Source organism: Balaenoptera physalus (genome assembly GCF_965194825.1).
Source record: "Balaenoptera physalus genome assembly, chromosome: 20".
NCBI lineage: Eukaryota > Metazoa > Chordata > Mammalia > Artiodactyla > Balaenopteridae > Balaenoptera > Balaenoptera physalus.
Window position 1 is genome coordinate 26998566 of NC_138901.1, and position 15168 is coordinate 27013733.

A 15168-nucleotide genomic window follows, 5' to 3' on the forward strand; every position below is an offset into this window, starting at 1 on the left:
ATGGTCTGGTCTAGGAAAACCTCTAATACGTAGGCAATGCACGTGCTCTATAGTCAGTCTTTATAGAACAATCATTGCAGGTATTGTGCTAGCTACTTTAAGTAGCTATATAGCATTTAAGGCTCATAGTTCATGGAAGCAGTTATTAGCATCCCCAATTTACAGATCAGAGAAGTAAAGCAACTTGCCTAGGATCACACAGCAAGCAGGTAAGTTGTACGGTGATGATTTGAAGCCAGGCCTAGTTGACACACTACATCACTGCCTGCCCCTGCAGGCTGAAGAAGATTCTGACCTAGAGAGGAGGCAGCAAGCCATACAAAGAAAGACTGCCACTTGCCCACCCTAAATCTTTGCAGACAGATCTGGTTTTCCGGAAAAATATGATTGCTCAGAAACAGGGTCATATGTCACCATGGTTAAGGTCATCATCTAACTAATTTTGGTGCAAAAAATGGAAAAAATCCAATTAAGTATATTGTTTCAAAGATGAAATATCTGGCTGTTTGATTTTTTTTTTTTCGTCATCAATAAACCTAGCCACTTGCTGAAGTTTTTGACATATTTGTGGATGTTCCTGTTTGCACAGACCCTACATGCCTGTGCTTTCCCACTTTCTGGAGGTGTAACAGAAAGGAAAAATGAAAGTTATTTTTAATTTGGCTACTGAATGAACATCCAAGTCTTCCCTTCCAGCAGCTAAGCCTATATGTTTTCTCAACAGGGTATTAATTACCTGGCTCTGGGAATGACCAGACAGGCTGTTCTGGAGGCTCTGGCTGCCCTGCTGGCCATAATGCAATGACTTGTGGACACAGCAGGACTCAGAGGCTTCAGCAGGGAGTGCCCTCCTCCTCAATAAACTCAGACACGGTACTGGATAACTTGTTAAACACATTTATTGATTTCTTGACAGTAACCAAATACAGTGAGTGACCATTATAAACAAGAACAGAAAGGCATTCATTTGTACTTTGTGAGATCTAGCTGCACCTGGAGAGAAAAGACACCCTTTTCCCAAGAATTTACAAGGCAAAGTGCATTCCTTCAAGGGAGCATCACGGGGGTGAGGTGGGGTGGGTGGTGGCAGTTTTGAAATGCAAGAAATCTGTCGCCTACTATCTCAGGCTGAACCTCACCTCATATGAATGATTGCGGCATGGAGTGGAATTAAAGTTATACTTGCTTAGCAAATGCATTCCCATTGCCACAAACTCAGTAAAAACTGGCTGCAAATGAGCAAAACATGTAGATGAAGGAACAAATGAAAGCAAAGAATGCAGTTGCATGGAGCCAGGGCCTAGCCTGTAAGGAAGGAGAATAGACCAAAGCCAGAAAAATGAAATTAACTTGTTAAACACATTTATTGAGCTGTTAACAATAACCAAACACAATGTATGACCTTTGGAAAATGAGAAACAGCAAATGGATCAATCTGATCTTGGCAAATCCTACTACACATATATGACAAAGAGGGATAATAATTCCATTTTTTAATAGTCTGTGGTGATATATATATACAATGTGTATCTCTTCAATGTCTGTCCTTTTTACTTTTTAAATTGTTGAGTAAACAGAAGAATCACAATCTAGAAATGTGTCCTTGGCCAACTTTGTCTTGGCTCACCTGTCACCAGCACCCTTAAAGGATCCTAGGACACTATTTGAGATTACTTGATGCAAAGAACAAAGTCCACTTGATGCTGTCAGAGCTGTGTTTTCTCCTCTGTCTCTTTTGGAAGAATTTTGTAATATACAAGGCTGAAAATTCTCATTGGGTAGATTTATTTGTTTCGGAAAACAGTATCAAAATCGTAATCAGGTTAATTGGTTATTTTCTTCTAAGACCTCTTATGAATGAGCCTTTTGTTTCTAAAATTTAACTTCCCATCTTGGGGGTTGTGTGAGTGTGTATGTGTGTAGATATATTTGCATGTGTGTGTATGTGTGTGTGAGTGCTTGTGTGTGTATTTGTGAGTGTGTGTAAGAGATGTATTCCTCTGCCAAGGTTTTGCAGACAATTTTCATGAAGAAAGGGCCAATCCAAAGAGTGAATGAGGCTTGAGGGAGGGAAGGAAAGAGAAGAAAGAAGGGGGACAGTTTAGGTTACGTCAATTCATAGTTGTAGCATTTCACTGAGGTGGGATTCTTCTTGGCTTACTTTCCTATTTGAGGAGCCATTCATTTACTAGAAAGAGAGAGAGAAAAAACAAAACAAAACACACAAACAACACAAAACAAGGCATAATTGGATTAATTTACACACAGTTGGGGGGGCTTATTCCAAAGGGGAAGGGACAGTTTTCTAAATGTCTGCTTACTTGTATGTATCCCAACTACCCTCTCCACTTTCTTATGAACCTCTAAGGCCTGAGTTATCCAATAGAGTTGTCACTAGCTACATGTGGCTAATATAAATCTAAATTAATTAAAACTAAATACAATTAAAAACTTAGTTGCGTTGTCACACTAACCACACTTCAGATATTCAATAGCCACATGTGGTTAGTAGCTACCCTATTGGACAATGCAGACACAGAACATTTCCATCGTCTCAGAAAGCTGTAGTGGATGGTGCTGCTTTAGACCAGGGGTGGGCAAATGACAGCCTGCAGGTCAAATCCAGCTGTGAACTGCTTTTGTAAATAAAGTTTTATTGGCACACAGCTACAACCATTTATTTACATATTGTCTATGGCTGCTTTCACCCTAAAACATCAGAGTGCAGCAGAGACCCTATGACGCACAAAGCCTATATTTACCATCTGGCCCTTTGCAGAAAAAGTTGGCACTCCAGGTGTGTCCCTATTCCATCTACTTCATGATTGTTGTGAGGAGCACATGAGAGCCTGGATAGGGAAGCTCTTTTGAAACAATAATGTGCTGCCTAAATGTGGGGACTATGGATGTTACCAGGCAGCTTTAGAAGCAGCTACCACCTCTACCCTCCACTTTATCGCTCCAACTTCCTCCACATTTCTTTCTTTAATTTTCTCTCTCAGGCACACCCAGAGCCCAGGGGTTAAATGATTTGGCTGGGTTTGTATGGCTTGTTAGTATCAGAACCATGGCAGCAACTTGGGTGTCCTAACTCCTGGTTGGGGGCATCTCCACGACACTGTTCTTCCTCCACCTTCCTTTCCATGTTGAGAGTTTATGATAATGATCAATAGGTACTTAGTGTGTAGAAGGGAAGAGGGAGGGCTGGGTGTGGACCAGAGGGTTATGGGAGGCAGGAGGCATCTTGAATGTCCCCTCTAGTAGGAATTATAGTCACTTCTAGGGACATAGCACTAGAAAAAGATGCATTCAGACACACACCTCATTGGGTCCCAATGGCCTGGCATCCAGAATTATTTGCTCACTTTCTAGGGGAAAAGGGGGTCTATTGTGTATATAACTAAAAGTGCTAATGCTTCTAGTTGTCCTGTTTTAACACGTAACTTTGGGAAAATCAGCCTCTCTGGGCTCCTCTGTAAAAAGGCAATGAAAATGCTGTCTTGCCTGAGCCAGACGAGATTTAAAGATTTGATCTCTGTCTCTGTTTATGAAATACAGACTTTTACAATAGAAAAGCACCATGTAAATATCACTTATAATTATGACTACTCTAATGGGAGATAGTGCCTGGCCTTTCAGAGTAGGTGTGAGCAGGAAGACTGGGCTTGGCCTGTCTCCACTGCCCTCTGAGCCACTGAACCCACCTCTATACTGAAGCTTCTGGGCCCGGTTGTTTGGACAGTCCTTCCCCTGTAAACTGAAGTTGATGTTGGTGCGGATGCAGCGGTTGTTGAGTGGCTGGACGGGCCTGAAGTTGTCACTCATGCTCAGAAAGATCTGAGATGGTTGATTCTGGCTGAGCAAGCGTAAGGAATGCATCTGAGGAGAGAGAAACAGCTGTGAGATCCACCTGTACTCTTAAATGTACCAGGAAAGAAGTAAGACCACGTAGACTGTGGCCAACCCGGGCAGTGCCAGCTGTGTTGGAAAGGGCACCTGAGGCCTCCACAGACCCTGATTCATGGGTTCAGTGAGTATAACCCACTGATGCCTCCATGCTTGGAGGGAGCCTTGCTTCAAGCTCCCTGGCTCCTGTGTGCCTCTGAACAAGTCAGTGATTCCCTTCTGTCCTATGACACACTGTCAAAGGAGGAAACCCAGCTGGGTGTTCTCCAGGGTCTCTTCTTTCTATCACACCTTGGGGTTCAGTAATTCAGGGAATTATTCTCCCACATAGGTATTAGTCAAACTACAGTGATTGGTCCAGGAGTCAGAGATAAACTAAGCTGGATTAATTCAGTTCCTTTTCTGTTAATATCAGGATCAGGAGCTGGACTAAAATGTTTGTAGCCATGTTCCACCCAGGACTGTGAAGCTAAAGACTCTCTAGCAGTAGAGGAGAACGAAGCCAGGGTGCAGGAGGGAGCAGGAGAGAACAGAGAGAAAGGGCTTCTGGGTTCTGATACCAGTGACTTCCTGACATCAATTTCTGATCTTAAATTCCATAAGATGCCCCAGTATCTCATGGATAAATCCTTTTTCTAAGCTGAAGTTAGCTGGAGGGGGTTGCTTGTCACTAAGAGTCCCAGTAAATACAGATAGCATCAGGTACTTCAAATTGTTCAAATCGTTGTTGGGTTGTAAATACATATCCTGTAAAGGAGATTGGATTTGCTTCCTTTGCTTATCTTTCCTCTGAGTTTTCATAGACCCTCACAATCATAGAATAGACTCATGTAATTTACCCTCCTCATTATAAAGAAGAGAATTCACTTCACAGAAGTGGGGCAACAGGCTTAGGAGCTCATAAGGAGCCATTAACAAAGCTGGCCTCAGAGGCCAGATCTCCTGGTTCCCATCCAGTTCTGAGAAATACTAGCCAGCCTAACTAGGAATACTGTGAGATGCTCTAAAAAATCCCACATTCAAATATGTTTATGAAATGCTACATATCATATTGCCTCTTCTTGGAGACTGACATGTATATCATTCTAAAGACCCTGAGAAACCTCCCAGCAATGAAATCGATTTAGCTCTTTTTATTTTATTTTGTCTCTTTTATTTCTACTTTATTTATTTTATTTTTTTATTTTTTTAACATCTTTATTGGAGTATAATTGCTTTAAAATGTTATGTTAGTTTCTGCTGTATAGTGAATCAGCTATACATATACATATATCCCTATATCTCCTCCCTCTTGCATCTCCCTCCCACTCTCCGTATCCCACTCCTCTAGGTGGTCACAAAGCACCAAGCTGATCTCCCTGTGCTATGCAGCTGCTTCTCACTAGCTATCTATTTTACATTTGGTAGTGTCTATATGTCAATGCTTCGTCCCAGCTTACCCTTCCCCCTCCCCGTGTCCTCAAGTCCATTCTCTACGTCTGAGTCTTTATTCCTGTCCTGCCCCTAGGTTCATCAGAACCATTTTTTTAACATTTAGATTCCATATATATGTGTTAGCATATAATATTTGTTATTCTCTTTCTGACTTACTTCACTCTGTATGACAGTCTCTAGGTCCATCCACCTCATTACAAATAACTCAATTTCATTTTTTTTTATGACTGAGTAATATCTATTATATATATGTGCCACATCTTCTTTATCCATTCATCCAATGATGGACACTTAGGTTGCTTCCATGTCCTGGCTATTGTAAATAGTGCTGCAGTGAATATTGTGGTACATGACTCTTTTTGAATTATGGTTTTCTCAGGGTATATGCCCAGTAGTGGGATTGCTGGGTCATATGGTAGTTCTATTTTTAGTTTTTTAAGGAAGCTCCATAGTGTTCTCCATAGTGGCTGTATCAATTTACATTCCCACCAACAGTGCAAGAGGGTTCCCTGATAAAGCTTTTTCAAACATATTTGACCAAACCATCTATTTTGTTCTGCCTTTTGAACACTAGAGTTGTAGAGCACACTTTGGGAACTAACCCTGCTGTCTTTTCTCACCCAGACAGGTAGGGTGCATCTATAATTAGTTCATGCTAAGCCTTTCCAGATGCTGATTCTTTAAACATAAGTGTGATGAGCTGAATTGTGTACCCCCAGAATAAAAAGTTAAAGTCCTAACCCTCAGTACCTCAGAATGTGACCTAATTAGGAAATAGGGTAATTACAGATATAATTAGCTAAGATGAGCCTATTGAGTTGGGCTCTAATCTAATATGACTGATTGGGGTAGGTTGTAACCCCATTTGACTGATGTCCTTATTGTGGGGGGGGGGGTTGGACAAAGAGACACAGACATTAAGAGAATGCCATATAAAGATGAAGGCAGACTGAGGTGATGCTCCTACAAGCCAAGGAACACCAAAGGTTTGCCAGAAAACCACCAGAAACCAGGGAACAGGCATGGAACATATTCTTCCTCACTTCCTCAGAAGGAAACACCTCTGCAGACACCTTGATCTTGGACTTAGAGCCTCCAGAACTGTGAAGCAATATGTTTCTGTTGTTTAAGTCACCAAATTTGTGGTACTTTGTTAAAGCAGTCCTAGCAAACTAATACAATAGGCACTCCACAAACCCAGCCAGTCTTCACATCATCTTCCCCATTAGCTAAAAGACCACAGAGAAGCTCACCTGCATCCTGGTTATATAGACAGGTTTGTTCATTATTATCCAGCTTGCCGTCTCATAGCAGGGTGGAATAGTCATTGACCCATCATAAGTAATGAAACTAGAGGTCTCTGGATATAGTTCCTCTATATTAAGTCCCTGTAGTAAATATGCATCATCTAGAGAAAAAAAAAGACTTAAGAATTAGGTTTCTTGAGAAAGTGCTGGTGTTGCTGATAAATTTTTTCTTTTCAGATTCCAGAAGATTGTAACTCTCAGGATGGGCTACAGGAACAAACAGTTCCCCAAATCACAATCACCTTAAACAAAGAAGGTCTGTTTCTTGCTCGGGTACAAGTCCATTCTAGGTTGGCTGAGAGCTTCCTGCATGTCATTGTTGCCCATACTCTGGGACCCAGACTATCAGAGCAGCTGCTGTCTAGACCCTTGTGAGTCACAATGATAGGAGGAAAAGTAAGCATGGTGGAACATATGTTGGCTCTTAAAACACTGGCACATGTTGGCACATGTCACTTCTGCTCACATTTTGTTAGCCAAAGAAATCATATGGCCAAGGTTGATGTTAGGGATTTAAGGAAGCACATTCCTCCCATAGGATGAGACAATGAATATTGGTGAACAGTAATGTGGTCTACCACAAGGACAATAGGAAGAGCCAAGTCCTTGGTTATGGTCCCTGATACCTGGACCCATAACATTATAGTCACAATGAAGTACACAGTTAAAGCCTTTAGGACCCGTTAAAACATTGCCTGGTCACCATTTTTATTTATTAACATTGCTTAATTAAGAGAACATTAAGAAAATATTTTTAGAAAAGTAAGTCAGACCAAATCCTACCATGAGATTCAACTGTTAAGTTCAACAACTGATTTCATTTTTGTGGCTCTCCTCTCCATAAGGCCCATACAGATAACCCTTTTTCTTACACCTATTCGAGGTATTCATACTCATATATCTTTTATTATTAAATATACTTTTTCAGTTATAAAAGTAACATAAGTACATATAAGACTATATGGAAAAAAGAAAGAGGAAAATAATAACTCTGATCATATAAAGCAGTTGCCATTAACATGTTGGTATATTTCATTCTGATTTTTAAATTCAATGCATTGGTTGTATTTTTATAAAATTATTATGTACTGGAGTTTTCAAATATCAATAAACTTCAATGAACTTCTCTCCTCCTCTTCTCATGATCCTTCCTCCTTTCTTTCTGCAGACTCTTTCTCTCTTCTCTTGGCTTCTAAAACACCATACTTGGGATTCCTATTTTTCTGGCCATTCCTTCCAGGATTCTGTTTCTGGATTCTGATTTTCTACCTGCTTCTCTCAGTGTTGGCATTTACCGAGGATCAGTCCAAGGCTCTTTCTTCCCTCAGTCTATATTCTCATCATAGCCCATCTACATTCATGGCTTCCATTGCTCTCTGTATCCCAGTGATCTCTAATCTATGTCTTCAGGAGTCTTGCACCCACTGGTTTGCCATGAGTGTCCACCACTGTGGCCGGCCCAGGGAGCCTGGAGAACACATGGCAGGGACCCAAAGCCTGGCTGGCAGAGGGATAAGACCCGCTCCTCCAGTCCTCCTAGGTTCACAAACATTTTCTCATCCATGTGTTCAACTCCCAGTGGGAAAGGACTGACTCTTTGGTGGTTGATATAATCTCTCAAATTCAGTATTGTGCATGTATAATGGTAAAAAAGGGCTTTCACATACAGCTGGAACCTCATACTGTCCTAGTAAGATTGGTCAGGCATATAATAACATCTTCATTGACAAGAAACTGAAGATCAGAGAGGCAGAGTGACCTGCCCAAGGTCAGAGTGCTAGATGGTAACTGCAGAGTGGAAAGTGGAATCCAGCTCATCTGACTTCCAAGCCAAAGTCATTCATTCATTCAAAAAATGTTCACTAGGCACCTCTTAGCGCTGGACACTGGGTTAGGCTCTGGGGGTAGAGCAGTGAACAAGAATAGATGCCTGCCCTCATTCTAGTTGAAGAGACAGATAACAAATTGCAAAAAAATATATAATATGTTGACCCTAATATCAGGGTGGTGATGATAAGTGCATTTTGGCCCAGGCTGTACCTACTTATCCTGAGCATTAACACTGCTAATCCATTTTCCTGGGCAAAAATCCCTTACCTTCCCCATCTCTTCCTCCAGAAATTGCTCACTCAAGTTTCTCTGATAGGAAAGAGCCATCTTTGCCAAGGAAATTTGGATTTCAGAGCTCCTTTTCTTGCCAACTGAGTTAAGGACAAGTCAACTGATCCAGTGATTTAGAACAATGTAAATAAAACCACTGTTAGCCTGCTTCATCCTAAACTGCCCCTCCTGGCCTCTGCCTACCCTTATAGGGTAACTGAACTTCTCCAGGGCTCTGTCCACAAAATGCCCAGGAGAGAGATTGGTCAAGCTGGATTAGGAGACCAACACTAGGAGAAAGGGCTTTCTTTCTCTTTCCATTTAAATATTTCTACCTTTCTATCAAAATACCAATGAATCAAGACAAGCCCAAGGAGACATAGTGATTGGAACATGGCTGGGCTGGATCTGTACTCTGACTTGTGCAGTCAGATGGTTCCATGACAGAACTGTGGTGCCCAGAGTACACACAGATGTGATGGTCCTTGGAAGTTAGATCAGGTGTCCACACAACAAGCTTATGTTGAGTAGCCACTGTTTGGCTCTAACTATTTCTTAAGCCCCTAGTATGTGTCAGGCACTAAGCTAGGTATAGGCAAGCAGGACGTAATGTAAGTGAATACAGCAAGAAGCCACAGAGATAGTGATATATATCTGCACTGGGTACATTGAGAGGCTGTCAGTTATGCCTGGGGGTGGGACTGCAGAGGATTAATTGAGGAGCTGACCTGAACTGCATCTTGAACAACAGGAGGTAATCAGTGTGTGGCTGGTAAGGGTGGCTGTCAAGGGCACTGTAGATGGTCACGGTAAAGAAAGCTAAAGACACAGAGCAGCGCATACTCGGCACGGCCAGTGCATAGGTAGGATGCAGGGGAAGGGGTGTTGTGAGGAATAAGGCTGGGGGGGTGGGCAGTACAGGCCACACCCAGAAGGTCCTTCTCTGTGCTGTTGGGAGTTAGGGCTTCATCCTGTAGGCAATATGGAGCCACGGAAAGGTTTTAAGCAGAGGAGTAGCATGATCAAATTTGCACTTAATGATCTTTCCTCTGATGGTGGCTTGGCCTGAAGATTAACATACTGAATGAAAAAAGGAAGTATTTGGCACATCTTTATTAAAGGTCAATGTGATTTGTTTAACCAAGCTTGCACTTGGAGCATATTGGATACTCTAGCATGCTGCTATTATTGTATTTTTTTAAAAACATCTTTATTGGAGTATAATTGTTTTACAATGGTGTGTTAGTTTCTGCTTTATAACAAAGTGAATCAGTTACCCTTCCCCCTCCCCGTATCTTCAAGTCCATTCTCTAGTAGGTCTGTGTCTGCTATTATTATATTTTATTTTATTAGGGGTGGTGGGGAGGAGAGATGGAAGGAGACCGTAGAATGAGGGGCATTCCAGGCATGACTAGAGTAAAGAAAAAGAACATTTATGTTTTTCTGAAACTATAATTAGCCTCTGTGTTTCATCTGTATTTGAGGACAGGGTTGGTGTGTGTGTGTGTGTTGGGGTCAGGGGGAAGGCCAGGAACAAGAGGTTATGTTCATGGATTTAACCCACATAGCAGGGTAAAAACCTGCTTCCAAAACACTCTTGTGCTGATATCCCAGACTCTGCTGCTGTGGTCCTGCCAGGAGATTCCTCTTCACCCATGTCGCCTATGAGATGTGCAATGGTTGCCACAGAACGTGGCAGCTTCTACCCTCCAACAGTCCTCATTCACCACTTTGTTCTTCCCATGAATCTGCTAATATGCATACTTCATCTTTGCCCTTTTAATTTCCTCACACTACAGAACTTGGAAAAATCCCCATGTGAAGAATGTGAACTTTGGTCTCAGACTGGAGTTTCAGTGCTGGCTTTGCTGTTCACCATTTGCATGACCTTGGACATGCAGGTAACAATCTGAGCCTCAGTTTCTCAGTATGCAGATGGTTGGAGTGGACAGTGGACTGAATGGTTGTGTCTCCCTCAAATTCATAGATTGAAATCCTAATCCCCAATGTGATGATATTATGAGGCAGAGTCTTTGGGAGGTGATTAGGTCATGAGGGTGAAGCCCTCATGAATGGGATTAGTGTCTTTTTAAAAACAACCCCAGAGGGCTCTCTCACCCTCTTTCTGCTATGTGAAAATCCAACAAGAATTCTGCAACACAGAAGAGGGATTTCACCAGAACCCAATCATGCTGGCACCGTCATCTCAGATTTTCATCCTTCCACAACTATGAGAAGTAAATTCTGTTGTTTATAAGCCACCCAGTCTATGCTGCTTTATTATAGCAGGCCGACCTGCCTAAGACAGAGTACTTGCCTCACAGAGTTGTTTGAGGAACAAATGAGATCACACTTTTCAAGTACATGGCACAGGGCCTGGCCCATGGCAAGTACTCACCAATACTAATGTCCTTGCCCAGCTTCCCTGGGATAACCATTGCTTGGCCTCCCCGAGCCTTCCTGGCTCTCCCCCACTGGGTTAGTGCCTTCCTTTTACACCATATTTACTGAATAAGCTTGCCAATAATTAACTTACCTATTTGAATGCCCCAGTAAACTGTGAGATCCTTTGGGAGAAGGGCTTCCATCTTTTATCTCTGATTCCCTAAGCCCTACCATGGGGTCCATTACATGGTGGTTGCTCATTAAACATTGGTTGCATGAGTGAATGAAATGGTTTCTGCCCAGCAGCTTCACCTGCTGGTGGTTCTGGACAGAAAATAAAGGAGGAAGAGGCAACATCATCTGTCAGATTATGGGAGAAAATCTCTGAGGCTTCAGTCTATACCATTAGCTTAAATACATGCTGCTCACCACTACTCCCAAATATGTCATACCCCAGATCTCAGAATGAGATGGAGACTGTTGCCTGTCTCCATGCAGCGTTACTGTTTCTGCACCAAACACACCTGTGCGTTTACATTGCTGAAACTGTAATGTGTGCATTTAACAAATAACACTTGTCCTCATGACTCACCATTCTGCCTCAAAGGCTACCATTAAATCACTGCTTTATCTTTTAGGGACTGGAATTTGAGAACCACTGACTACCTTTTTATATCCTCTTTTCTCCCCACAGAGACTTGCTTGATGTATTTGGCAGGAAAGAGGCAGTGGGACCCAAGAAAGTTTTCAGCCCTAGTGTCAAGGAACACTGGGGTGTCTTCCATGGCTTACCAGGTCAGGAAGTAATTATTACCTACAGACTACCTTGTCCATGCAGCAGCCAGCAGAAAACCAACAGTTTGTGCATGTCGGTGTTATCCTCTGCTCATGGTAGACAGAAAGGAGCCCAAGAACTAATGTCCTGAAAGATGGATTCTGCTCTCCAAATTCTCAAGGCTCTATTCATTAGTAAGGATGCCAAAGATCTAGAGGTCAGAGTTGTTTATAAACAGAGAGATAAAAATTTGGGGTGAAGCTCAGAGGCCAATAGGCTGATCATGCATGCCTCTGCTTGTTTTAAGGATATTTACTGAAAGGAAGTGATGGCATGAAATAAATTTTCATGGGTAGTTTTACAGAGAGGTTTCCTATCATCTGTTTATCTATCTGTCTATCTATCTATCTATCTATCTATCTATCTATCTATCTATCTATCATCTGTCTAACTATCTATCACCTATTTATCTTCTATCTATCATCATCATCATATAGAGGGCAAAGCCCTGGACTTCAAGCAGGAGTCTTAATTCAAGTCTAAGTTCCAACTGTGGCTTTGCCAGTAACTTACTCTTTCTTCATGGATAAGCCATGTACCCTCTTACTTGTGGGCACCAGAATATTCTGGATAATTGCTAAAGTCATCTTTAGGTTAAAAAATAATCTATAGACCCCCAAATATCCTTCAATATAACAAGATTAAGTAGATAAATTTTTCTTCTGTAGGTCAAATTTTTGGTATGACAGTGTTGTATTTTTTTCAATGTGTTGGATATACCTCTACATCACAGGAAGACCCCTTGGATAACCAGTAGGTAGAGAATATTTATGCACAGGTAATAGCCCTATGTTATTCTTTCAAATGATTGGAGAAGTTAACAGCTGTGCTTTTGATTTTATGACATGCTCTTGCTGAATCTATGCCTTATCTTATACTGAGTTCTTAGTTTTAGACACAACTCCCAAGCTGACTTTTTCTTTCCTTCCTTTCTTTCTTCCTTCCTTCCCTCTTCCCTGCTTCCCTCCCTCCCTGCCTCCCCCCTTCTCTCTCTCTCTTTCTCTCTCTTTCTCTCTTTCTGTCTTTGAAACACACTGTGATGAAATGCCTAGGATCACATAGCGGGGGACTCTTTCCCTTAATCTGAACTTCGATGGCAGCCTCTGGTAAATGCATCGTGTTAACTTATGTGACATTGATGAGATTTAACATCACCCAGCTTCCTGCTTATGAAGTTCCATTCAAAGAGAATGATGCCAGTGAGAAAAAGGCACAGCAGTTCCAGAAATCAATACTGGACTAACTTCTGATTAATATGGAACTCTTTGGCAATTTTCTCATATGGAATGACATTCCCTCTTGTAATCTGAGGCAAATTCAACTGAAATGAAAAAAGACAATTGCTAAAGAATAAAGTAATATGATTTTTCATTTTATACAAATGAAAAAGAGGGCCTCTGAGAACTGGATTCAACGGAGGTAAGATGTTCCTTTTCCTTGCTGACTATAGTTACTACTTGGATTGCAACATGGGGAGTGGAATGCTGCATTTTGCATTCTGTGAAAACATTTCCAAAGCCATTCATTTGAAATGAAAGCACAAGTTCAATTAAGCATAGAGAAAGTCACCGGGAGTAACATGCTTAAGCTCCCTGGTGATATTTCATCACATTTGACACTGTGTTCCTCTGAGGAGTGAGTGCACAGAACACTTCCCAAGGAACTGAGAAGTATAAGGCAGTTACAAGTTGGTCTATCCTTGCCTACACATTCATGTTTTAGTCAGGGTTGGGGTAGTGGGGGCTAAAGCAAAGTTATAAACAGGCAAGTCTGAAAAAAGATTTTTAAAGGGCTCAAAACATGATGTTTAAAAGCTTTCCTCCAAACACCTTGAGTTGTGTGCCTGTATTTCCTTGTTGGAAATACATATTAAGACAATAACCAGACCCTTTTAAATTTGGAATCTATAATCTTTTGGATTCTTATTGGACTGAAGTTCACCATTGTATTTATTGTCTATGAAATGAATGGAGTATATGAAACTCAAAGAGAATGAAGCTACTAAAATACTCCACTGTCCTAGGACCCTGGAAGAAAGTATTCATTTATGTGTACTGTTCTAATAACAACTCCCTCTTACCCATTTAAGAAAGTTCTTTGCTCCACTTGAAAATATAAATATTCTTTAAAAAAAAATAATGCTGGCCCCATGAAATCAGGTGGATAATCAAATGATAAGAATGTCACCTTTTATGTAATTGGGGCTCTGTGCCTACTTATTAATTACCACAAGGAAAATGGAGGGATATTGGCATTTTTCCAATACTCTACACTAAACGATTAAAATACTTCAAGTAAATTTCGAATATCTCCTCCAGAAAATCCATTTTTCAATGCCATGATTTCAGTCTTGACCCTTAATCTGTTGAAGGCGAACTTAACTTTAATAAAATGGATTTTCTTTAGAAGACTTTCTAAATTCAGCCTGAAATTAATTCAGGCTGGTCTTTTCCATCGTCAGTCTGGGTTAGTGAGAGTGTTTTATAAGATTTGCTCAGACATATGAAATCCAAGCTTTCAAAGAGAGTGGAAGCTCACTAGGCTATTGCCATCCACTGCACAGGTCCCACGCAGGAGCTGGGTTTCATTAGCGTAAACAAGCTCTGTTGTTTGTGTGCCCTGTATTGCATTCACCTTGACTATAACTTTTATTTAGTTTTATAGTGACCTGCCTCCCACCCTCCAGGAAGCTGGATTTGACCACAACATACCTTAGGATAATTTAGAAACACATGTTATTATGCACCTGGTTTATACCAGTCAATGTCCAGGTAACTGACCTGTTGCCTTGTTTAATCCTCATCCCAACCCTCTCAATGTCAGTATTAGTATCCTCATTTTATTGATGAGGAAATTATCTCAGAGAGGTTAAGAAACTTGCCAGAATTCACACAGCAAAGAAGTGGTAGAGCAAGGAGCCCAGGTCTACTTAGTTCTATATCTCTTCACTAGAACACATTGCATCCCATAAGTATAGTGGCTTTTACCAGAATGTTGGCTTCCAAAATTCCCAGTCCTTTTGGCAAGATTCTCCTTCTTTCCTTCTTTTATGGATTACCTGGCATTGATTTTCTCAACTGGCTCAATAGAATGATTTTGCACAATTCCTTTTTTTCTCCCTAGTCATCTAATGTATGTTCAAATCAAGCAAATGGATTGTGTGCCTACTGGCTGCCATTTTGTAGCGATTTCACCCCATGC

General features: G+C 41.3%; 1 protein-coding gene across 6 annotated transcripts in view; it reads right to left on the reverse strand.

Annotated features, from left to right (window-relative positions):
• Positions 1–881: 881 nt before the first annotated feature.
• CA10 (carbonic anhydrase 10) overlaps positions 882–15168 on the reverse strand; it is a 618162-nt gene continuing 603875 nt past the window's right edge. For all 6 annotated transcript variants that reach the window (XM_082440881.1, XM_082440883.1, XM_082440882.1 and 3 more), the window contains 3 exons: positions 6594–6748; positions 3705–3879; positions 882–2188 (listed from right to left, as the gene is read on the reverse strand). In XM_082440881.1, the coding sequence (XP_082297007.1) occupies positions 2166–2188; positions 3705–3879; positions 6594–6748 (353 nt within the window). In that variant the 3' untranslated portion in view covers positions 882–2165. The remainder of the gene's footprint in view (positions 2189–3704; positions 3880–6593; positions 6749–15168) is intronic.